Source organism: Betta splendens, chromosome 5, assembly GCF_900634795.4.
Source record: "Betta splendens chromosome 5, fBetSpl5.4, whole genome shotgun sequence".
Lineage (NCBI taxonomy): Eukaryota > Metazoa > Chordata > Actinopteri > Anabantiformes > Osphronemidae > Betta > Betta splendens.
The window spans coordinates 107,944-133,005 of NC_040885.2; the positions used below are offsets into that span (position 1 = coordinate 107,944).

Here is a 25,062-nt window from a genome sequence, read left to right on the forward strand (position 1 = left end):
AGAATGAACAACTTAAAATAAGAACTAAAGAAAATAATCATTGTAATAATAACAGCCATAAATAAATAAAAATTACATATAAAAGAAAAAAATAATGAAACTAAATATAAATTTAGAAAAATTATTGAAAAGGCAATTAGATACTTTTTATTTTGAAACCTTCAGATACACTTTAAATAAAAAGAAAATTATAGAAAGAAAAATGATCAAGGTCATGTGAAGCATTTAAGAAAATCAAAGTAGCCAAGTTTATTTCTTGTTTTAGGTCTTCTTGAGGTTGTGATTGCTAATTAACATTTTAGCTTTTCGAGAAACATTTTATTTGATCTTGTGAATCTTAACATTGTGAAAATTATGTATTCTCTAAAGAAAAAAATAGAAATGACCAGTCTTCATCTAACCAACATTCTAAATGCACTGAAAAAATACTTAATAAGTTTCCAACATTGCACAGTCTAAGAAACGTATTCATGCTTTTGTTGATTAAAAGTTTCAAACAATACACCCCTATACAGTGCAACATAGAACACAGTCTTTTCCGTATTTGTAATACACATTTTCCGAATTTTGGTAAAGAAAGTGTCTGATAATAGAAAGATCCTGTGACTGTGTATGTTGCGTGCGTTCTGGTGAAGTGACGTCTCTGTCCCAGAATGCAGTCTGGTAAACAGACATGGAAGCACCAGGTGAAGACCTCCACAGAGGCTGAGCACTGCATTCGCTCTTTCCCATCGTCTTCTGTCTCCTTCAACCAGTGCATCCAGCTGATATCTATTCGCCTGGTGTGCCGTCTACGTCCAGAGCATACGGAGCCTTGGTAAGAGTGAAGTTGTTGTCGACCTGTGACGACTGCTAATGACTTTTGCTGTCAGGCTTCCACCAGCTTCCTCGCTAACGCTAGTCATGGCTGTCTACAGGGTTTAGCTAGCAGGCTAATGTAGCCACCACTGCTCCACTAGTACCAGTCACAGACCCTCACTGAATGGGGTCGGTTTTCTAGACAGAAATCCTCATACACATTGCATGTTTCTACACATAATGCTTGCGGGTAACGTAAAGTTTGCTTTTTCAGTTTTTAATCTTTTTTTATTAACGTGCATTAGTTTAGTTAATGTGTAGTAGAGGTGTGAACAACACTAGCCAATAAAATTGGAGGCTCTCGTTGATCCCTGCTAACTAATGTTCTCTAACTCACTGGGGTGTCATGTCTAGTTGTTCAGCTGCTTGTCAATCAAAAATATTGTGATTTTAAAGGCATCAACTTGTATGTTTGGCCAACTATTTCCTTTGACATGCTTTCTATGTAGAGGCCACCAGACAATTAAAGTCAGGGAAAGCTATGATTAATTCCATGTCATGTACACAGGGATATTTGTTTGGTCAAGGTTTTATTTCCATTGCTTTCTTTTTAAATTCAAGTCATTGTCAGTGTGTATGAAAAATTCACATGGGTAACAATTTAGTTTTTGGTGTATTTAAATGACATTCAATCAGTACAATATATTTTGTTGTGTTTGTACACATTTATCTCACATAATTATATAATTGGGTAATTGCTCAATAGCAATAAGCAACATTCTGTTAGAATTTGGTTCATGTTAGCAATAAACAACACACAACAACTGTTGCTTGAATGCCAGGTGATACTTCATATTGTGAAGCACAGTGATATTGAAAAGCCAGTTAGTAGTTGGACATTGATTTAACCGATGTGGCACCCCCAACTGTTGCACCTAAATGTTTATTACTTACTCTCGCATAAACACTGCAATTTTAGCATAGTTTGTGTGTGCCAGAAATGGAGCAATTACTACTAGGTGGGGGGAGGATGTGAGGCAAGTACTTGGGACATTGTTAGGTTAGAGACAAAGTGGAGAAGTGTAGGTCTGAAATTGACGAAGTGGCAGTAAACGTTGGCTGATTAGAAAGGTGATGAGAAGGGTAAATGCAGAACCCTAAATAGACTAATTCAAATTGGTGTAACAACAGGGCTTTCATAAGCATTTTAATCATCACAAGCAGTTCTGAGTTAGCAATGGTCTGATGAGAGTCTTTGATTATGTTAATGTCAGTAATGTATGAAATATTAATAGTTTCAAGACAATTGTATTCATCCAAATTTAAAAATGGTGTTGAATGTAGTGACTTAAATGTGTGTTCAGAGACTCAGATGTTACCATTGGTACAGTAATGGACTGGAATGTGGGAGACCTGGGTTAAAATCCGGTCTTACTCACCAGCAAGATGGCTACTCTAGCCCCCTGGGTGCCACACACGACTGCTTACTTTTTCCCCTAAGGGTGGAGGGTTAAAATGCCCAGCTCTATTTCTCACTGAGAGCTCAATAAAGTATATTTAAAAAAAAGTTGCAGAATTGAGTCATTGGCTACCTTTTGAGAATATATCACAGTATGTTTTATATAAGAAAACAAAAAGATTTATTATTATCTATTAGTCTTTAAAAGAGATTACGTAGCAGTGGTTTGGGATAGCACTTAATGTACTGGATTACTGTACGGGGCTAATTCTCACGGCAAAGCCTCGGAAGAACAGCATTACTTTTTAAACCCCCTATTGTAATTCCCCGTTCACTTCTTTAAATAACTGATACTGACTTGTCTTTCCTCAATGCTTGTTGGTGTGTGCTTATGTGTGTCTCCAGATTTCATCTCCAGTGTGTGTAGCAGCCAGCAAATATCTAAACTGATGAGGATCGACTGATTGAGTAAAAATAAAGTTCCTTTTAATCATATTTTTCCAAGGTAAGCTCTCACAGCTAACACCACCACATTTATATTAAGTATCAGCCAGAGTAGCTATACAGTTTCTATTTGTATACACAAATGTAATGTATGTTTAGATTGAAGATTGCTTGGTATTATCAGAAAATAGATAAAACAACTAAGTACATAAATTAATGTGTACTTTGCATATTAAGCAGATTTGGTAAAGGTTTTCTCGACTGTGTACACTGTAGGATTGACAGCCAATACATGGCAGAAGTAAGGAAAACCCTTTAAATGATCCAGAATCTAATACACTTACGCCAGATCAGCAAATATCTTCCACGACATGTGTAGTATTGAAATGTTTCATGAAATGTGTATCTTAAGTGTGAGCATTTGCAAATGCCTTTTAATCAAACTTTAATAACATAACAGAGCAAAAGAATAAATCTTCTATACTAACATTGGATTACAGTGCATATACAAAAGGGGGTTAGGGAAATCCTGTGAATTATCTCCCTCTCTCTGAGATTAAGCATTTAGGATGCTTTTTAAAACAGACCAAACATCTGGTATCAAACCTCACTGTTGCTCGGTGTAGATATACTTGGACTAATAGTAGGACTTGTGTGCTAGAGAGGCTAAAGACAACTGATTCATGCAGACACACTGTGGGTATTTTCATATACTGTTCACTATACTGGAATATTAAAAGTTGACCCAAGGTTTGAATTAAATTGTAATTCGAACATTCTTGTCTCTCAGAAGAAATACACCATCTTAATAAGTGTCTGGATTGTTCTTCTCACCCAGTTGCATATCCATATAATTAATAAAGTTAAATGTCCTTGACCAACTTAGGTTCAACGTTGGGCATCGGTTTTACGTTTTTTTTGTGACATCTTATGTTTTGACAATTCAGTTAACAGTGTAAAGTACTGAATATTCTGAAAGTCATGGTATGGACATGTATTTTCTAATTTAGAATAGAAAATGTTTATGCTTTTAAATTGTTGGAATGAATGAGCAACTTCATGACAAGAATCTTGATCTGTGGTAATTTTGTCGTGGTCAAACAAGTTTCTAGCTTTACACTTAATAGTAACAACAGACGTTTGAAAAATTTCAGCTGAAATAGAAATGTATTTAAAAAAAAGTGTCCTATTGCTTGTCAGCTTTTATCAGTAGAAGATGTATATAATTACTGTAAATCAACTCATGGTTTGAAAGTGAAAGTAAAGAAAACCTGACAGGAGATAACTTCCTCTCATGTTTGAAAAACAGGCCCAACAAGCGGGTGTCACTGATTAACGTTAATGTATCTCGCAAACTGTGTTTATATTAAAGATAGCTGGTCTACAATGTCAATATAGATGGATCTGTAAATAATTTGAGGAAGCACATCAACCATGACACTGGCAAAGCATGATGTGTTAAATGGCACGAGGCGTAAGTATATGCATTTCTGTTGTCCTGATGTTGCTGCAAAGACGTGCAAGAACATGAAGGTTGACTCCTACTGTGCATTGCCTTGTGTCGTCTCATAACTGATATGGGTTTAAATGCTGATATTTCTTGATGAAGGTAAAGAGAAAAATGAAATGCAATTTTTTATAGTGCAACCATTGAAATTGAACAGAGATTATTAATTTTAGGTTCTCAATGTACTGATATACACTAATTTATGTTGAGCCCAGTATGATAAAACTGAGGCTGTGGATTTTCACAGCGGAGCTTTAAACATTAAAAAAAATCCAAGCAGGCTCTGCTGACATTTAGCTGCTTATCAGTTGTTTTCAGTTTGTATTGCAGGCTTTATGTACTTACAAAATACAACACCATGCTTTTTGTGTAGGTGAGTGATGTAATGATAAAATTCTACACATTACATTGCAACCAGTGAGGCAATGGGATCGTCATGGGCTATTTAATAAGCCACCTTTCACACTAACCACCAGGACAAGTCGTTAAACATTGCATTGAGTGTAAGACATTAAAGCTGGCGCTTGCCAAGGACCCAGAAACCTCCGGATGACCTGCCGGGGAGTCGGTTCGGTTCGGAATATGGATCGTTGTATAAGCTTTGTACTTGTTGCTTTACTATGCACGCACAGGCGGGTTGTTGGGGGGCGGGCGCGTTGAAATAACACGCGTTTACCCGTGTCAATCAGCAAAGAAGTCCTCCTATCCCGAGCCCGACCAACGCTGACTCTTGTGTTGTTACATTGTAGCGGAAAGAATGTCGGAAAGGGCCGAGGATGACGTCAGGGGGGAACAGCGCCGAGCGGCCAAGCAGCAGCTGAAGCAGCAGCAGCAGCAGATCCAGCGGGGAGAAGGCTCCACAGCAATGGCGACTGTTGCGGAGCGGAGATCCTTGCCTAGTCCAGAAATAATGCTGGGACAGCCTTGGAGCAACTGGGTCGACGTCGCCAAACTCCACGGCAACGACGGTGAGTCCCCCAGCGTCCCGAATGTGCGCGACGGAGCGAGGTAGAGCGCGACAGTTGCCAGTCCCGTCCTTTTTTTGGCCGTTTGCATGCAGTTTGTGGTGGAATACGGAGAAACGCTACTGGTAGCAACAGCACGGGCAGGCGAGCAAGTGCAACTATTTATTTGTCTGTGTGTCGGATCGCCTCGTTTCCAGGTGCTGAATCGGAGGAAAGTTTCAAAGACTTGGGGAAAAATCGAGAAGCCATGCGTTTGTGCAGAGAAGGTGAGTGTTTCTGTTACCTCTAGGGCCAAAGGTGTATTTTGGATCTTGGGGGGTTCGCTCACAGACGCGCACACATGGGTCCAAAGACTTCACACGCGTCGCTCGGCTAGATGTAAACCTACTGTAAATCATGCGCGTTATGACTGACTAGATCCCCGGAAATAATGTGGGAAACGTGTCAGCCAGTCCTGCGTTAGTTGACATTTACATATGTACCTAAAATAAACAACACACTAACAAGTTAGATTCAGTGTGGTTGAGTGGAGGCCCATAGTAACTGTCATGTGTCAGTTTTAGGATTATTTTTAATCGAGTTGCCATTTTACAAATGAATCTTATGGGCATATTTTCTGCTTTCTCCCTCAATCCCAAGATAACAGAGATTTGCCTGTATAGTTTTTAAAGTAGCAAAAGCATTCAAAGTTAATAGAATTTAATCCCAGGTGATAAACTGACTGTTACAATACTACTCTTTGTAAAAAGTCACTGCTTAGTCACAAATATGAACAACTGGTTAACACACAAACCTGGCTCAAATGCTAAACATAAGCTAACATTAAATGTTCTTTCAACTACTTCCTCTGTAACCGTCATTGTATAAATGCCAAACACAGATCTGACAAATGTAAACTCGCACTGATCATGCTGATGAGTTGATTACTTTCTGGTTGTCCCAGCATTTTTCTCTCAAAATTTAGAATGTGTTCTAGGTTTAGCAAATAGGCTCTTCTTCTGTGAAGGTTAAAACTGTTGTAGCCGAAACACGAAAGTGTTCAGTCGCGGTAGAACAAAGAGAAACGGCACGAACTGGTGTAAGTCGTAAAACCGACATTGTCAGAAGTACACATCACTTGGCTTCTGAGCCACAGTGACGCTTCACAGCACTTTGTACTGCAATTTTATTTTTGGAAATGCCTTGATTAGCGTTAGCTGATTTGTCCTGCTGGCAGGCCCGGATTTAGTGCAGGCTTCACCACCAAAGTGAAATTGTTATACTTTTTTGTTTAATTACAATTTTGTTTAATTACAGATGTTCTAACATGCTGAAGTTCGTGTGGTACATAGAACACACCAAAGTGATATATGGTATTGACAATTGGCATGATCATTTGCAAACACACTTTCTGTGTAGAACATTAGATTTATATGGAGGATGCCTGGGTTAAAATCTGGTCTGGGTCATCAGGTGTGTCCTCAAAAAAGACACTCTGTGTTTGCTCTCCTAGCGCTGGAATACATTAAAAAATACTAAAATAAAATGTATTTAACTCAAAATGAAATTTAAGCATGAATGTCTTTGTTCTTACAGCAGTTGTAGATTGTGGCGTAACTCGCTGAATGAAAAGAGCTCTGTCCAATCATGTCCAATAAACTGACCAAACATTTCTTCAAACATTTACTTTTGTTTATTCCACCAAGAAATCCTCACAGTCTTTTAATCACTCTGCTGTGAGATTTCTTGTCTCCCTCACAAGGACACATGAACGGGCCCTGTCAAAATGTGACCTTGCTTTTATGGGATGGTGATTGCATTGAGTAGGGCTCTAAAATTATTGCATCTTTTCTTTGAGCTTTGTTTCAAATGTAACAATATGTCTTAGGTGTAGCCATCACCCACATCTTATTTTCATTTATAATTTGGCAATAAATAAATCTGTAATTAAGAAGGTATTATTGAATTTGAAAGACCTCAGTATTAGGCGAGTTTGAACAGTGATGTGATGGGAGTGTGTTGGAGCATCCTTTGCTCAGCTCATACATCTCGTCTCCAACTAGGTGTTCCTCACTTCCCATTATTCTGGCCTTATGTCACCTGCGTGTTTCTGTTGGGGTAAAGTCAAGGATTAATTTCATCCTAATTGCCACAGCACAGATCCAGTCACGTTTGCACTGGCCAACCCTGTGGCATGTTTGCATGCTCTAAGGCCATTGCACCATTTTAGCAGCAGGTGTCGGCTTCATACTACGTACTCACAGACACAAGGTTGCGATGAACACAATATTTAATAGTGTGATATGCAATAACTAAGTGTTTAGGTGTTCACTTAACAGTTGCTCTTCACATACTGAAGAGCCATTAAATATTCAAGGCTCTGAGGTCATGTACCACAACTGACTTGTAACATGTCTGTGTCATTAGGTAGCGTCTGTCAGTTACTGTTGTTTATGTCATGAGACTCAACAGCTTGTGGCAGACGTGTGTGTGCAGTCGGGGTATTACAAGTGGATGACTACACCTCTCTGCCATGACTCACCACCAGATTCCTCCTGTGGTGTCACACTAACACACAGATGATCCACACGCACGTTGTAAAAATGTATGGCAATTAATGAGTTGGTGAATCATCTGCATTTTTGCTTTTTTTTTTTTTTTCATTTCAAATTCTACATGTATGCGTCACATTTAGGGAAGCTGGGAAAGCGTAGTGCCAGTGTCGGCCCCTGGTCAGATGCTGCTAGCGTGCCTGCTGCTCAGGCGCAGCCATGGCTGCGAACCGTTCCACCTAGATCATTCATCACTGCCATGGATGAGGATGCTGAAATTAACTGGACTCTCCTTTTTTCCCGTCTCGCGCTCACAGGCGTTCTCCTGCTTGAGCGCAGCCCTCTTGCTCGCTGTCTTTGTCTCGCTGAGGCTTGTCTTGTTTTTGCTGCTGTTTCTATGTTTTTCACCTCCATCCTGCTTGTTGTGTGGCTTTACTGCTTTGTTTCTTTTTTGACCTTCACAATGACTTCCCTTCTCTTTCTGTCCTTTTTCATTCCCTACTAAAACAGGGAGAAAATGGAGATTCAGAATGGGGTGCATGCGGTGGCGTTAAAGCACATTTATAGCGAGCTCGTCTTAGTGGTACAGTGACTGTGGCAGGGTGTTGTAGTCATGTTGGTTCAGTAGTTAGATAACTAGTTTGGTGAATGCTCCAAGTGAACAGCAACAGTAATTTGGGAGTGGGTCTCATTTGACCTTGCTATTGATCCGGTGATGACTAATGGTTGGCCTGTTAGACTCCACACTTCTTGACCTATTTCTGTAGAGGGTACAAATGCATAGGAACCTTTTGATTTGGCACATATGTTTGCTCTTACTTAGATTTTCTACTTGTATGCGTGAATGACAACAGAAAAGTTGCCCAGGACCTACATGCAGACGTCCAACTCCTGCTTTAATGCCTTGGGCTTTTGCAACTGTCACTCAGTAAATAATCTGTATATGTTTCTTGCTATTGTTCATTAAATGACGTCCTCTGTGGCAGACTTCAGCTGCTACGAACATTAGTCGATCCTCTCCGTTGTTGTTGAAGGAGGCTTTAGAAATTTGTCGTGAATTAAGTAGCATCAGCCTTCAAGCACATCAGGCTTCCACTGGCCCTGAGAAAGAACCCACCATGTAGGCTCTTGATATGATCTTTGCTTAATGGCCCTCATCCCGTCCACACTCGACGGGTGACTTTGGAGAACCCTTGGCATAGTAGGTATTGGAGAGGGGTCCACTTCTTTCCTCTTGCGTCCGCTTCTCTGCTCAACTCATAATGGCACCACAGGCAGTCTCTTAATTAGCCTCCTTAATTAGGTGTTTTCTGGTTTTCTGCACCAGGGTAACTTTTGATCACATCCTGGTGAGGAGCAGCGCTTCCTTCTGTTTTGCCTCAGAGTGGCTTGTGAAGTGTCAGACCGGGTAATGCTTTTGTGTCACTAGTGGTGTTGGAGACGATTAAACCTCCCTGTGTTTTTGCAATGCGTGCCTACACTATATTTTCTTCTACGTTTGTGCTGCTTTAGGTTTTCTACTTGAGCTTCAAGTAAACAATAACGAAATCATGTGCATCATTCAAAATTAGTTTTTTTAGTTATATTTATAATTTTTCAGATGCTTTGTGTTCATGTTTATTAACCTTGGCTTCCATGTTAAGCACACGTTTGATTAAGATAAGGTGGTCTGCTATAATACTTGATTAGGGAGATCAGTGTTTATGAATCAGTATTTCTCTTCATATGAAACGTTCAGAACTTGACAGGCAAAACCCCATGTTTTTGGATCTGTATTGGGGCTGAAGTTTTGATTTTTATACTCAGGCGATGGTTTGATGTATCAAAATAGTGTCAAACCCCTCTTATCATTTTCAAAAGCCTGAGGCGAGGATGTTGTCCAGATGCGTCCAACAATGCAAAATGCAAAAGCCCTAATATATCTAGTTTACACCAAATAAAACCAGAGAAGCTCCTTGAAAATAACAAAAGGAGTAAACCTCTTCTCTGCAGAATTATGTTTCTCAGTAATGGCTCAGTAATAATAGTCTCAAGTCATTCCCTCTGTGCTATATATATATATAAGTGTTGGTTTTGTTTATATCTGGGACACATTCTTTGACAGCGGGTAACCTTTGGATTGCTGACTCTGCCCTGCTTCTTATCACTGCAGCGTGTTCTCCATGGTAAACAGAAAGTGTACTTGAGAGTAATCTGTATTTACTTATTAGCTTGTCTTGAATCCACTGTTTTTAAAATTCTCAATTTTCTTTCTAACGATGCCATCAAACTGGAAATTACACCTCTTGCGCTATGACAGTGTTATGACAACAAAATATCTTGTACGTGTAGGTCCAACGACAAACTAGGGCACCAGGTAAACACTACTTTATTTGCCTCTCCTTGACTTGTGCCCTCTTTGCTTGATTGTTCCCTTGTGCACAGACATGCCTATATTCGGACAGTGCCCCGCACAGGACGACTTCTACCTGGTGATGTGCAGCCATTGCAGTCAGGTAGTCAAGCCCCAAGCCTTCCAAGCACATTGTGGTAAGTGTCCTGCACGTGCACATATTTACGGGAACATTATTAATAGTATGATCTATTATGAGTGCAGGATATAACCCATATAATCAAAGCAACAGTTATATTCTTCACACTCTTGTCTGGCTTCTGATCCCTCTTTAAATGGTCTCACCAGGTTCCCGTAATAACCTGATCCAGTAACACAGACTTGGAGAGTTTTTTGTAAAACTGTCCTTATTTATTGATGTGTTTATGTTTACATTGCTACGGTTAATATTTGATGAGGGAGTTCTGTGTATCTAATCTTAGATCTTTTAAAGTGCTAAACTAAATGGATTAACTGTAGATCAATATAGGCAATGTAGTGATAGTTGCACCTGACTTGAAGAAGAACCTATAACCACCTGGTAAAGTGAAGCTACAATGTGCAACATTTGGGAATTAAGCTAGTGTCAGATACACAGCCTCTTGGTAACTATATGTACCTAATAATATTTTGCTAATTAAAGAGACTGTGTGGCTCTATGTAAGTGTAAAAAGGAGGATGAGGTGTCTGTTCATTACATCTTAAAACATTGTACCAGATTGTATCAGACTAGGTGCATGCAGTACACCTTTTTACATCATTGCTGCCATTGTGGTTCACTTGGTCCTGGCCACAGTGTGGATTGAATTGAGCCACTGAGTTCCTTTCATTGATACGTTTAAGCCGGTGTGACAGCAATTACATTCGTCAGGTGTAACCACAAGAGGGAGATATAACACACAGCTCCTAAAGCGACCGTCTCTGTTACTGTGTGTGAACAACACACACAAGCTAAATAGACAGAAAACAAGTCTGCCTGGACCAAAACTATTAATTATGCACTGCAGCATCCAGTTAGATTTTTAAACCTGTCTTTGGATTTGACTAAGAAGTCGACGGACACTGGAGGGTCACTACGGTGTCTGTCAAGTAAAACAGCGCTGACAACATCACAGCAGGTGGCTGTGTACATCTGGAATGTGGTGGTAGTGTCGATGCAAAGTGTGCACAAACAGCCCCGTGAAGTTCAAGCATCCAAATTAAACAGTGATTTGAGAGCGAGGAGTTTCTAAGATTGTTTTCTATATGTTAATGCCTAATAATAACTATAGAAACAGCAGCCAGGTCAGTCAGTGCCAATGTGTTAAGATGCCTATATTTTGATGTATTTCAATCTACACAGAAGCCTGCTTTTGGCCACATCATTCTAGGCAGTAATAATCTTTTTTTAATTAAACTGTGATTGTGCATATTTTTCACTTGTTTTATTGAAAATAGGTGAAAACTAGTGTAGCGGAGAGGCAAAAGGCGAACTTCCCTGTGTAAAGTGTAACAGAGGAAAATGCAGGGAGCCTTACAAAATGACCTCGGATTGACTAATCGTCCCATCATACCTCATGAGGGTGACTTGAGGGCCTGATATCCTCTAATACAACCTGTGCTCACAGCCGTGCACCATGTGGCTTGATTGCCATTTTCCACGGAACAGAGATCTTGTTTGGTCCCACTTGCACATTTGACAGGCGTGAAGCAGTCCGGTGATGCTGCAGTGAATGTTACGCAGCCTCTTTAATATCATCAAGCATGACGGGTTTTGTGGTGAGTTAGTGAATGTCTGAGTAAGGATTTGTAAGATAGCCAACAGTTCCCTGACTACTGTGAGGTGCTGGGGAAGCTCTTGCTGGAAAGCTGTTAACTTAGCAGATGACATTACAGCCATATTCTCTAAGAACGTTTCTCGACCGTATCTCTCTTATAAGGTCATCAATCTAAACTACAGTAAAAGGAGACTAGTAATAAAATGAACTACAGTATTGTATGGAATCCTGTTGTCCACGTCTCATTTTAGCACAAGGTTAAAATATTCTGGTTTTCCGAGACATGGGAAGTGGTTGTTGAACAAAGGCACATCCTCAGCACCACTAAGATGGTTCCCTGTATGATTCAAGCGTGCCTCTTTGAGCCCATCTGTCTCCCGTTAGGTGTTTGTACTTCTTGGCTGAGGCTGATCGCAGCAGGGGTGACACACGTTGCAGGACAGAAAGCTGCGAGCTCCACTGCCATCATATCAACCCGTTTATGAACCTGTCGCTCTGCTCACACACACGGTCTAGACTCTAGGTCTTATTTGTGCTTTAAGGCCTTTTTTGTTGTCTATATTTGTAATTGCTCACTCAAACTGGCCTATGCTACAGTTTTTGCTTGGGGCCTGTAGCCACAGTGTTGAGGCCATCACACTATGCCAACTGTTCAGCAGTGTAAATAAGAATAAGAACAGGCCTCTTATTTCTTGTCTGCCACCAGACACACACACACACACACACACACACACACACACACACACACACACACACACACACACACACACACACACACACACACACACACACACATTTTTCTTGCTTCTTGATTTCTGTGTGGACACAGCAGAGGGTGTCACGCTGGGGCTTCCTGACGCTACTTTTTTTGTGTACAGGGTGTGCTGTCAATTGTGATCGAGACAGGACACGACAGCAGGGGAAGGTGGGAGAGATGGAGAGATACAAAGGGTTTTGGATTATTCGGCTGCCAAGCAGTGGGAGGGAGGGAGATCTAGAGTGTGTTGTTAATGGGTGTGTAGAGAGAGGCCCTTAGGTGACAAGAGGGCACTTGAAAACATTTGAAGAGGAGGGAAAATAGAAGAAGGCTAAGCAGTTTGGACATGTGAAGGAGGTGCATGAGTGTTGATATTCCCTGTTTGTTTTCCTGTGAAGCCCAGCCAATGGTTAGCCTCACCCCACTGTGGCTGCTGGTAGCAGGCAACCTGTTGGGGCTTCTAAATCTGTATACCAGTGTTTCTGTGACTCAAGAACCAATTCTGTTCATTTTGAAATCTGTTTTTTAGTGAGCCAGTAAGCAGCCTTCTATTTTTGTCCTTCCATCCATTCTAACCCTTTCTGCTTCCTGCTGCCTTTTATCAGTTTGCACAGTAGCTGCTCTGAGAAGCTAGGGCTGGAAATTAAGCTCTTGACCCATTGACTTGTTCTATTTCAGGCTGAGTTGGCATGAATCACAAAGGTATAGTGCTCACCACGGGCAGAAAGGTTTCTGTGTTCATGTGTCTTGTATTTCTTCCCTGGTTTGTGGTCAAATATGAACCCACTTGCCCATAATTCATAGATTGGTTTACTCATCAAATTGATTGACTTACCATGTATATTGGCTTCTTTCTCACCTTTTGTGTTTATGCTTTCACTCCAGAGAGAAGACACAGTTCAGCCAGCAAGCAGGCCTCAACGTCGCCCTTCTCCGTGTCAGGCAGGAGCCGGAGCAGTGGGCTTGTGTCTGGGCTGAGCTCAGGGGCTATTGCTGGATTAGCGAGTGGAGGCAGACCTTCCATCACTGGATCTAGCTTATCCTCCTCTTTGATGTCCTCCTCCAATCCAAAACTTCTCAAGCCAGAAGAGAAGAGAACCAAAGAGAAGTTGCCAGGCATTCAGCGACGACCTCCCTTTGCACCCTTCAGGGTGCTCCAGCCAGACAAAATGTAAGGGACAACAGCAATGTGCTGCTTGGGTTGTGCAGTATGACTAACTGCGTTTTTGTTTTGAGATTCCTGCTTGAAATAGTCGGTAGATTATAATATATATATATATATATTTATAGAGATATTTCACTTCAGCTGTGTTAAGGGTTTGTGGCTGTGATAAACGGACCGTATGACCGTCTGCTTTGTTCTCCAGCTCCCATTCATGCATGCACATCTGTCTCTTAACCGTGCGTTTCTCACTGGCTCAGTGTCTAACTCTCAGCTTCCTCCTTGCTGCCCTCCTCATTTCTGTAACCTTCTCTTCCAGCCTCACTCCGGCTGTCAAAGTGGAGAAGATGCATCTGAGGGTGGACCCTTCATCTAAGCTGGTGCAGACCCCATCTGCCCCCGCCACCACCTCATCCTCCTCCACATTCTCCTCTAGCACCACTGTGAGCTCCAACACTACCACCCTCACCACCTCCTCTCCAGCCCTTAAACCAGGCCTTAACTGTCCCTCCATACCAAAGCCTCCATTATTGGCCCCGGGGCAGATCCCCAACGGCAAGGGCCACCTCTCGGACAAGAAGCAGGACAGCGCCAGTAGCAGACGCCACATTAGCAAGAAAGTGTCAGGTGAGTAAGATGAAACAGTTTTGTTCTGGTAACTGTATGGTCTTGTATTGCTAGATCAGATTTAATTGAAATATGTTGAATTATTATTAAACATAATATAAGTTGGAGTTTAGCAAAGATCAACAGAAGCCGTGATTGTGCACAGTGCTTGAAGGCAAATGTTCACTTCTTTGTGTGTCTGTGTCTTCAGAGCGTGAATTCAATCCAGATATCCACTGTGGCGTTGTGGATATGACAACTAGGAAACCATGCACAAGATCTCTAACATGCAAGGTAAGCACTTCTTCTGAATATGTATTCATCTTTCCTTTTGTTTTTGGACATTGTTGTTTTTGAGATGCCTTAGATTCTGTGGTCTGCTGCTGTTTGGACCAAGCGCTTGGACGCTGTCCTCAAAACTAAATTGTGCATTTGTCAGGGACTGTTTTCAGCTGCAGATTGGTGCACTGGAGCATATTTTGGGTACAGTGGTATGTGACATTAAATAGTTTTTGGACAACAATGAAGTTCTGTCGCACAGAGGGATAAGCTGTACTGTGCTTTATGTACACAGACTATACTCTAAGGTAGAATCGGGTTTTAATCGGATTCCAGACGGGGGAAAAAAAGAGACTCTGTTAAAGTTTGTTAAACAATGGTTAGCTGTGATTTTTTTCCCCCGGCCATGAAAATGTCACATATGTCCAAACACTGTGTGTCAAGCACAAACCAGGCCCAGTGGAGCACAGGTAGACCCTCTTGCCAAACAGTAATCAGGACCACTGACCTTTCCGATGTCCCATCAGACACATTCCTTAAGCCAGCGCAGGGCGGTGCCAGGGCGGAGGAAACGCTTTGACACGTTGCTGGCGGAGCACAAGAACAGAGCAAGGGAGAGGGAGAGAGAACGAGAACTCCACCAACCCCATTCCCAGCAACCCCCCCCTCTCAGGGAACTACACCCCTCCTCCCACCTTGCCACTGCACATGATGCCCACCAAGTGGCTCATGGCAATGGCCCCGCCCCAGACGCCACCAAGCCTTTGCCAGTCAGCAGGCCCAAATACCACAGCCCTGGTCTTCCACGGTGAGTGACGCATTCAAACACATTCTAGCACTTCACTTTACTGTTCTCATAGTCTTACAATTGAGCGTTTTTTTTTTTTTTTTGTTTTTTTTTTTTTTTTTGATCATTTAGATTAAACAACAGTCACGGAGGTACTACCCCCGTAGACCCTGCAGTAGTCCACGAGTCACCACATCATCACCAGACTATACCAGATGGGTTTTCCCGACCGTCCAGTGACGAGGGGGAGAACGAGGAGCGGGAGGACAACAGCGACAAGCTGGACTGTCACTATTCAGGTTATCACCCTCGACCGGCAGCTGTAAGAACCATCTCTCACCTTGACAAGCATGGACAACATGACATTTGTTACATGCATTTAAATATTTTATCACGTATTTTGTAATCCATTCCGAGCTGATCAGGACCATGTTACCATTTGTTTTTTTCAGTACTGTACCTTTGGAAGTCGACTGTTTGGGAGAGGCTATTACTCCTTTGACAGGCGTTTAGACAGAGTGAGATGTGCCCTAACCACAATGATGGACAAGCATGTCAACTCTCAGATGTGGAAGTAAGTCCAGATTTATTTATTTAGTTATTTAAATTGGTTGTTGAATCTCTTAATTGTTTGTGAATTAACCTAGCTTTGCTTTCTGACTTTTCATTACCTAAGAGGTCTCACACAAATGCTTTTCTTTGTTGCAGGAAAATCCCCTTGGCCTTGGAGAACTCCTCCTCTGTTGCACCTACTCATAGGACAAGCACAAATTCCCATGGTAGCACTCCCACTTCAGGCTTCCTGGGCCCCCCTGCCACCTTGCCCCAGACTCTTTATAGCCAATCCTATGAGGGCAAGTCAGTGCTCTCTTATGGGACCACCTTAAATGCCCGCAGCTCCCCACAGGGTGGGGCTGAGCACCCGGCCTACGGCACCACGCAGGCCCGACAAGTGTCTTCGTCGCCGCAAATGCCTTCAGCCCACTCATCCTCGTCCTCTTCTTCAACTCCTTCCCTAGCCTCAGGCCGGGCGGTTAAGTCCCGCTCCTCCAGCAGCAACACTACCAAGTCCTCATCATCGTTCAGAGCCAAGGAGATCTCTGGCTCCTCTACCCCTGTCATGTCCAATTCCACTGGTGGAGGCAGTAGTGGAGCCAACATTAACAGTAGCAGCACTAGCTTCACCTCTGGAAAGAAGAGGAAGAACAGCTCCCTCCTCTCTTCATCACATGGCTCCTCTGAAGCCTCCTCATCTAATGCCAACTACACTTCCTCCTCCTCTTTCAAGAAGAACTGTGCAAATGTTGGCAGCTCAGGGAGCAACTACCACCACAGCCCATTAGGTCCTTCATTGTCATCAACATTATCTTCCTCCCACAGTGGAGTCCACAGTGTGGGGCTAAACTGTGGCCCTACTATGCGGACCAACTCACTTAGCCTCAAGGCCGAGCCTTCTGGAGGTTCCGCGGGTGGCTTCTCTGGGCCTCCTGCACGAGGTCCTCCCTCTGGTAGCCCTGCAGAGTCCATCAAGCGTATGAGTGTGGTGATGAACAGCAGTGACTCCACCCTGTCTCTGGGTCCCTTTGTCCACCACCAGTCCTCCTCTGACCACCACACCAGCTTCAGCCATCACTCAGATGGGCGTATGGAGGGCAAGAAGCGCAAAAGCTCACCGGCATCCAGTGGCATTAACAGTGGTGGTGGTGGCGGAGGTCTTGGTGGAGGAGGAGGACCGGGACCAGGTAGACCGAAAATGGCCAAGTCACCTGCCATTAACAATATTCATGGGAAGCATGGGCGGAGCATTCCTGGGACACCCGGGCTGCCCAACAACTCCCATTTACATCAGGTGAGTTGTGTACCTTAAACACCAAAATGCATTTTAATACCAAAGATGACGGCCTGTTTAAGTTATACATTCAACCCCACAACATAATTTCTTAGAATGTTTTATAACATTTTTAGTAAGGTCCAAACCCAGACTGGGTCTGCTATGGTTATATAGCATGCACTATAACCACCAAGTTGTTCCTGAAGTGGATCCAGCCTATTTGATTATCGGACTACCTTTGGTTTTGAACTGTTGGTGTTTTGATATGATTCAACATTTACTGAATACATTTTTTTTCTTCTCCACAGCCAAAGGCTCGTCCCTGACATCGGTGTTGGACTTCACTGTACGGCACTGGCATGCAGACAGGGAATAGTCCAAAGGAGCCCATATGCTGCTCTGGACTGCACGAGGCCTTTTAACCCACATTACTCTCAGCTTCCCACAATCCTCAGGGTGGAGATGATCTGGACTGCCCAGTGAAGTCAATGTGGTCCTTACTAGTTCTCCCAAAGCCATGTGTGTGTCAGGGGCACAGCGGCACTGTGTGGGCATAGTGGCATCGAGTGCCAGGGGTCTAATGAGCAAGCCGGGGACCCCCCTCGTGCAAAATTTGAGAGGTCTTCCTGTTTGATCAGAAGTAGGAGGAACAATAGCAAGAACCACGGGCCTGTTGACCTGTGGTTCAAAACTCCTTTGGTTCAGGTTAAGGGCTGCTGCAGCGAGCCACCATGATGCTGAGCAAACTGGGGAGACCACAAGCCGATCTCTTCTTTTTTTTTTTTTAATGAATGTGTGTGTGTGACTGTGCGTGCGTGTATGAGTATTGTTCTCATGTAAGATTCTGCTGTACTACTGGAATTTCCAACTTGCGTACACCCCCAACGCCTGATATCAGAAGCCTTGGAAAAGAGAGCAGGAGAAGCAGTAAACTGTTACCTTGCAACACCTTAAACAACAACACACAAACTCACCTTGTTGTTTCAGTTTTACATTAGTCCAACCCTCTCTGGCGGCACATACAGTAAGCACGAGTTACACTCAGTAGCTTGAGATAAGCCTGTAGAGAGATGACCTGGTCAGTTTCTTCATTACCCAGAATAATTATGCAAGTGTTACCTTTTTAGGATTTCCTATGAGCTTTTTACACTGAACTACAAATAGTCTTTGTAGGCCTGATGAAGACAGTTGTTAAATGTGAAAAGAACGCCTGATGTGCCCATCGGAGTTATTCTTCTGTTGGAGAGGAGGCTTCCACGTGTGGACACCTGTTAACTATGAATCTTTTCATTGTGCAGAATAACAAATGAAAGCCAGAGTAGACCTGCCCCCAACTGTGAACAGCACTATATAACTACTTTATCCACAGGCTCCAGCCAAAAGCTTCTGTCAGCTTTGCCAACTCCTTTTTTTATTTTTTTCTTATAAACTAAGAAGTGGACAGTCTTGCTTGTGAAGGGGCGATGGTGCATTGCCTGTTTGGTTATAAAGAAAATCTGTGCAAACCAGATTGTTATGGCCACAGTTTACCTACTTTTCCCCTCACGCAGCTGTAGATCCACAAGTAGATGTGAATTGTAACTTCTTATTTTTTTTCCTAAATACGGGAATCAGGTATGGTACGTCTAAACTGGAGCAACTTTTATGTACGTCCCTCCTTTTGTGTAACCACTACTCAAGCTCTGGATGTTAATGTTTCAATGCCTCATTGTAACACTACGTGTGTGTTTTCAGAAGAGATTTGTTGCCAGGCATTTTACTCTATTCCTTTGTCAAAATGGAGTCTTAAATCAGGCAGCGCTCGCCCACATCACTGGGGTGACGGCTCACTTGGCAAAGAGGGTTTTACGGTGCGAGATTCATGGAGATGGCTTCACGAGACATATTTGAACTTTTTGGTAGCCGGTTGATTTATGGAACCTCCACTGATGTCAGACGTTGAGAAAAACAGAGACACCTTTTTTTAAAGAATCTTAAGAGCTTTTTTCTTGTAGCCTATGTATCAAACTAGTCTTGAAGTATCCCTATTTCAGAATACATATTTTGTTAACAGATTGTACATAGTGAAATATGTATTTTTGCACAGGCATTTTTCGTACACGCTAAATTTTTGGTACAGTTAAAAAAGTCATTATTTATTTAGTGAAAAAAAAAGAAAAGTCAGAGAACAGACTATTTGAAGTGGTTCACTGCCAAGTTGAGATAATGCAATACGCCTATATGTAGAAGCTGAAGCATCTCATGAATCATGTACTGAAATCCTTTATGGAACAAAGGTCCAGTGTTCCCACTGTAGCATGCGTCTGTATGAGAGGAAACCTTTATTCACCTTCCAAGGTCTCAATCACACGTGCTTTTACAAGACCTTTTACATTGCCTATAAATCACCATAACTTAAAAGATACTATGTGACCCATTTGGCCTGTCATTCTTTTGAAGTTAACTAGTTTCCACAGATTCTAGTCACTTTTTTTATCCTTAAACTCATTTCACGATCCAAACACTTTTATAAGGCCGAAGGAACTTGAGCAGTTACTGCTAGAGGAATACTTCAAACAATCCAACTGTTGCATTATTGTTGCCAACCTAGTAATTTGATTCACAGCTTTCGGAGAAATAGTTTGCAACTTTTCAAAGAAATATCAAGTTAAGAAAGTGCCTGAATTAGTTTCACCCTGACTGTTTGGGGACAGTATTCTTTGGGTTGTTTTACCTTACTTGAATGTTCGAAGTATTTAGGAGTTTGCTTTCAACTCTGCCTATGAACCCTAAAAGTGGTAAAACCTGAGCATGTCAGCTGCCCAGTACTTTAGTTTTTTTTTTTTGTTTTTTTTTTTAAATCCCAAGTTTGCAAGACCACATGGAGATTTACTTGTGGCATCAGTGTGTAGCTTAGGTTTGGTCCGGTTTAGTGGGATTTATGTTTTTTTTTTTTTAAAAAGTTTTCAATCAAGTTTTTTTGTTTACCCTAGAACTCCACTGATATCTTGACCATTGTTTCCATTATGTGGAAATTTTGCTTTTTTTTTAATAGAACCATAGACTTGGAATGTGAAACTGAGAGAATACAATTCTTGTCTGGGAGGACAAAAATGAATCCACCATTCATTCTATGTAAAGGAGTGTATAGATTTTTTTTTGTACACATTATCAAAATCATTTTCAGCTGGACTTCTGTATTGGCTGCTATGTAATTCATGAACAAAAATAGGTTAGAATTAATATTTAAAGAAAAAGATTGTATAGTATATTTGTTTTGTAACAGGTTTCTGTAAATAAAATAATTTATACTGCTATTTATATCAAATAATGTCTCTGCCTCATTCCTAAAAACACAATAACAGGTTCAACAGTTAAACAAATTTTATTTTATACACAATATAAGTCACTTTGTCTGACAAACGACAGGTTTGGGTGCCAAGAAGAATCATACAGATTTCCCTTGCAGTAACTGGGGGAAAAATGGCCTGTTACATGTTGATAACCCTTGACAACTTCTGGACTCTGTTGAGCAGCAGGTCTCCCTTCTTGATGGTTTCCTGGTACTGCCAGTTTTTACTATCGGGTCTGAGGAGAAAAAACAGCAAAAACATCTAGAGATCTGCAACTGTTTATTTGATAAAACTCTTTTTGAAGAATACCTGTTGGTTTCCACGATCTCATTCACTTTATCAATTTTACAGTGAAGGCGGCCAGCAGCGATGAATCTGGACAGTTCCCTGAGAAAAAGATTCAAGTCAATTTGCCAGAATAAACTTAACATAGCTTCCTGAAAAATGAACTGGGATACTTAAAAGTTTTGTCTGTATGATATATGTGAAGCTACAGCCAGTGGTTGCTTAACATAAGGCTTGAGAATCCGACTAATGTAGAGCGGTTCTAAGGGTAACAATATCTGGCTACTAGCATTAGTAAATCTTACATTTGTTGTAGTAAAAACTTCATTAGCATGAAATAATCTGCAGGCAACAAACACTGTGCCACACTAACTGTAAAATAAGGTTGTTTGAAAAGAGGTAGCAGAGAAAGGTTCTAGAGGAACTCACTGGTCAATGAACTCTGTGCTGACACCAAAGGCCTCAGCCATGTAGCCAAGAGTGAGGGAGCGGTAGGACTCTAGCAGCTGGCTGTAGGCCTGAATTCTCATCTCCCTCACGTAGTAGCGGTAGTGTGGCGCAAAGAGCCAGTCCTTCTTCATTTCCTGCTCCACCATAGCTGTGGAATTAAAACAGTCAATTTACAATTATATCTGAAGTGTGTAGAATCTAATCTAACAATATCAGAATGCAGTGATTTGCAAATATCCTCAACCCATATTGTGTTCGCAGTGGAACACAGAAAACACATTGTTTAATGTGAGAAAAATGTATCGCAAATAAAGAAAATAAGGTACATTTTAAATTCATGGAAACAATATTGCACTACAAAATGAGGGACAGGGCAACATTCCTCTACTAAAGCTCTACCAGGCAGTTTCCTAAGTTCACAGATGTTTACATTGGTAAGAGGATGCTGCATTGTGGTAAACACTGCCCTGTCCCCTATTTTGTAGTGCAATATTGTTTCCATGAATTCAAAATGTACCTTATTTTCTTTCTTTACGATACATTTTTCTCACATTAAACAAGGTGTTTTCTGTGTTCCACTGTGAACACAATATGCCTGCCTCTTAGTAGAGAGGCATGTTGTTTACTACTGTCCAGATAAAAAAGCTTTCCCTACGGGTGAAATGAAACACAAATAGCACCATGAACTGTGTTGTCAGACAGTCGGAGCCGTGTCAAGTGTCTTGCAGGACACACCTGGAGCCAGAGAGACTGAACTGAAGACCTGCTTCCCAAGCCAATGCTCTAGCTACTGAGCTACCAGGCCAATGGAGAAGACTCTTATTTGCAAGGGACAGAATATTCTGAAATAGTTTTGACAATTTGTAGATGCAGGCTTTTCACAATTTGGTGTCACTAAAATTGAGGTTCTGAGCTTTTACTTCTAAAAAAAAACTTCTAACTGTAAAATCATTTTCTGATATGGGATATGTTTTAGAAAATCTAATTGGAATAAAATTATGGGTTCAAGAGATTTTTAAAATCCATGTATTTTTTGTAGACTTTAAATAATGTATCATAAAAACTGTCCTGAAAATAAATAAAAGAAAGAAAAAAAAACTGCCTCACCCAAAGACTGGAAGAAAACAGAATAACGGCACTCGTAGAGTGAGAAAAGATACTGGCGCACAGCAGGTAGACTATGTAGGACCTCCAGGATCTCTGCTCCCTTGATTACCTAAACACATACAATAATCACATTGACATATATATGGTGCCACAATTGTGTACTATACACATCTTAGTGGACTGTGATGTCGTTCCCCTACCTTTTCACGTAGGTCAGGCCTTTTGAGGGCGATCATGCAGACGTAAACTGTATATGTGACAAAGGTCTTATAATCCATGAGCTCATAAGAAGTGAAGGTAGAGACTGTGTCAAGGAAGAGCTCAGCTGCTTGCTTGAAGTCTCTGATGGCCACACAGTATAAACCCTGATAGACCTTGAGGCGATTCCTCCGGTCCCAGTCTCCCCCCTCCTCAATAAGGCTGGAGAAATAGGCAAGTTGATGATGAACAGAAGAGCTGGACTTTTCAGAACAACGATGTAAGAACATTTACCTCTTGGCTTTCTCAGAGTTGCGTGTGATGAGGTCACTGTCCATATAGAATAGACCAATCCTCAGCAGGTAAAAGACAATGTCTAGTCTGTGACCGAGAGCCACTGTCTTGTCATAAGTCTTCCTGAAGGCTGTGAGGGCGCCCTCCTGTGATCATAACACAGGTACAATATAAATTAGTATAATAAGTGTGGTGAGTGACAATTTACAAATATAGAAAATATACAGGTTACACAAAACACCACATTGGTTTATATTAGAGGGTACTCAGGAGTGAGAGTGTTGTTGACTTAAGAGCAGCATTTAGCAGCTATCGTAATTCAATGGGTAATTGTGCTTTTGAATGTTATGTCCTACTGTTTACTCAACCAACATATTTTACAAAACAATAAACAATTGAATCTACTTTATGAAAAACATTCTGCCACACAAGGCATATTTCTCTGTATCCACAGACAAGCTCGTAAGCTAAAGGGAAAATCATACCTTGTCTCCAATTCTGATCAGATATTCAGCTTTGGCCATCATGGCATCACGTATCTCACTCTCTCCCAGGTTCTTTTCTGCATCCTCTAGCACATCATCCAGACGCTTCAGCTCCTCCTCATTGGCCTTTTTCATTTTACTGAGCAGGTCACTGTCCAGCTGCCACTTCAGGTCCTTACACAGACCTTCATAGTATGGTGCCATGTCTGAAGAACATAATATTAGTTTAATTTAAAGGTAGATGACAAAAAATAAAAATGTGTGTGTATAAAATAAAATATAACATGTTATTTCAAACAAACAATGTGATTGACATTGATTCTACAAGGCCTTGAAATTCTACTGGACAGATGCATCAGCATCTTTCAACAGACACTTTATAGAGTATAAGAATAGAGGAAACATCATTCTGTAAGAAGTTTGTAAGTCCATCAAGACACAAATGTTTTATCACAAAACCGATACAACCCCTATACAAAAAAAATCATTTTTGTGTGCTTCATCATCATTTCCCACTTCATTTATGGACAGTGATTGTGGATCCTGCATCACTTTACTCTAAAATGTCCAGTCAAATGCAGCAAATGATACGTGCATTGTCCCCGTGTTCTAATCACTAACTGTAGATTTCCTCTTACAGATCAATGATTACTCCCACTGAGACAGTGGCTTGTCGAGTCTTTAAACCTGCAGCTCCCGTCATTAGTGATTCGACAATGAACAACACGTCGCTGTCAATTACATCTTCCTCATGGTATTTTGATATAATCCACTGATCCGGCATTTTCATAACTAAGCACCGCAATAACTAAACATGCGCACATTGAGTGTTTCTGTTAATCTTATTTTTTCCTTTATTCTATTACTATTGACTTTATTTAAAGCCTAGTGTTAGCATATTAGAAGCAGTATGGCTTTTGTTATGCCAACTTTAAATGATGGGAGTCCTTTTCTTCTGAATATGAGCTTTGATCAGTCACAACAAATGCAAAGCTTAATTTTAAACATTAACGCTCAAATGCTGCTGGCTAACGCTTCAACTGGTTCCGCTGGACGATGAGCACATTTGTGTTTTATTTCAATAATGACTAAATATCCACGCATAAATACATTAATGCCAAACGCATGTACATAATGACCAGGCGAAGGACCGTTTCAAGTGAGACAGCGTTAGAGCAGTGAAATGCTAACTCACTGTTAGCTTTGATAGCATCCATCAGCTCCGTTTTCACTTTAGCATCCTGTCGGTGACCGTCCATTGTCAGCAGAAACTTCAGCTGTGCTATCCTCAGGTCGGGGTTTTTGGGCAGACCCTCTTCCTCCAGATTCTCCAGCGGCATTATTAGTCAGAAGTGTAATACCAAACGCGCAGACGAAGTGGTTTCTTTGTGTATCCACCAAGCAGTCCTTGCAGTATTGAGCTAGTGAACGATGACTACGGAAAACACTAAAGCATTTGCTTCCGCCGGAGCGTCCGTCGGAGAGGAGAAAAAGAGAGGACAGTCTGGGGTTAGCGATCAAGCGGCGGCGGATCGCCCCCTAGAGGACGGGAGGGTATACTGCAACGTTGAACGACCTTACAGGTCAGTTACTGTACGTATACTGTCTAGTGGTTTATTATTTACCAGTAATATTTGCCTGTATAAGTCATACATTT

The 25,062-nt window shown here is 41.5% G+C and overlaps 2 protein-coding genes across 2 annotated transcripts; one reads left to right on the plus strand and one right to left on the minus strand.

Annotated features, from left to right (window-relative positions):
• The first annotated feature begins 659 nt into the window (after positions 1-659).
• Positions 660-20,094, plus strand: LOC114855595 (ataxin-7). The gene is made up of 13 exons (XM_029150880.3): positions 660-817; positions 2,663-2,762; positions 4,958-5,176; positions 5,371-5,439; positions 10,129-10,233; positions 13,475-13,760; positions 14,071-14,378; positions 14,569-14,651; positions 15,164-15,444; positions 15,556-15,745; positions 15,876-15,997; positions 16,132-17,272; positions 17,563-20,094. Exons 3-13 carry the CDS (start codon positions 4,966-4,968, stop codon positions 17,578-17,580), a joined length of 2,814 nt encoding a protein of 937 aa, XP_029006713.1. The 5' UTR covers positions 660-817; positions 2,663-2,762; positions 4,958-4,965; the 3' UTR covers positions 17,581-20,094.
• A 505-nt stretch (positions 20,095-20,599) lies between these two features.
• psmd6 (proteasome 26S subunit, non-ATPase 6) lies at positions 20,600-24,865 on the minus strand. Its single transcript, XM_029150881.3, has 8 exons — positions 24,601-24,865; positions 23,406-23,611; positions 22,921-23,066; positions 22,629-22,848; positions 22,429-22,537; positions 21,301-21,469; positions 20,896-20,973; positions 20,600-20,821 (listed from the first exon to the last, which is right to left on the minus strand). Exons 1-8 carry the CDS (start codon positions 24,743-24,745, stop codon positions 20,725-20,727), a joined length of 1,170 nt encoding a protein of 389 aa, XP_029006714.1. The 5' UTR covers positions 24,746-24,865; the 3' UTR covers positions 20,600-20,724.
• Between the last annotated feature and the right edge of the window lie 197 nt (positions 24,866-25,062).

Excerpts from the sequence above, each read along its gene's own strand:
- LOC114855595 (XM_029150880.3), top strand. The coding sequence starts at position 4,966 with ATGTCGGAAAGGGCCGAGGATGACGTCAGGGGGGAACAGCGCCGAGCG. Across the intron at positions 5,177-5,370 it reads CAAACTCCACGGCAACGACG|GTGCTGAATCGGAGGAAAGT; the intron begins GTGAGTCCCCCA and ends CCTCGTTTCCAG. Across the intron at positions 5,440-10,128 it reads CATGCGTTTGTGCAGAGAAG|ACATGCCTATATTCGGACAG; the intron begins GTGAGTGTTTCT and ends CCTTGTGCACAG.
- psmd6 (XM_029150881.3), bottom strand. The coding sequence starts at position 24,745 with ATGCCGCTGGAGAATCTGGAGGAAGAGGGTCTGCCCAAAAACCCCGAC. Across the intron at positions 22,538-22,628 it reads GGCCTGACCTACGTGAAAAG|GTAATCAAGGGAGCAGAGAT; the intron begins GTAGGGGAACGA and ends GTATGTGTTTAG. Across the intron at positions 21,470-22,428 it reads TGTTTTCTTCCAGTCTTTGG|CTATGGTGGAGCAGGAAATG; the intron begins GTGAGGCAGTTT and ends TTAATTCCACAG.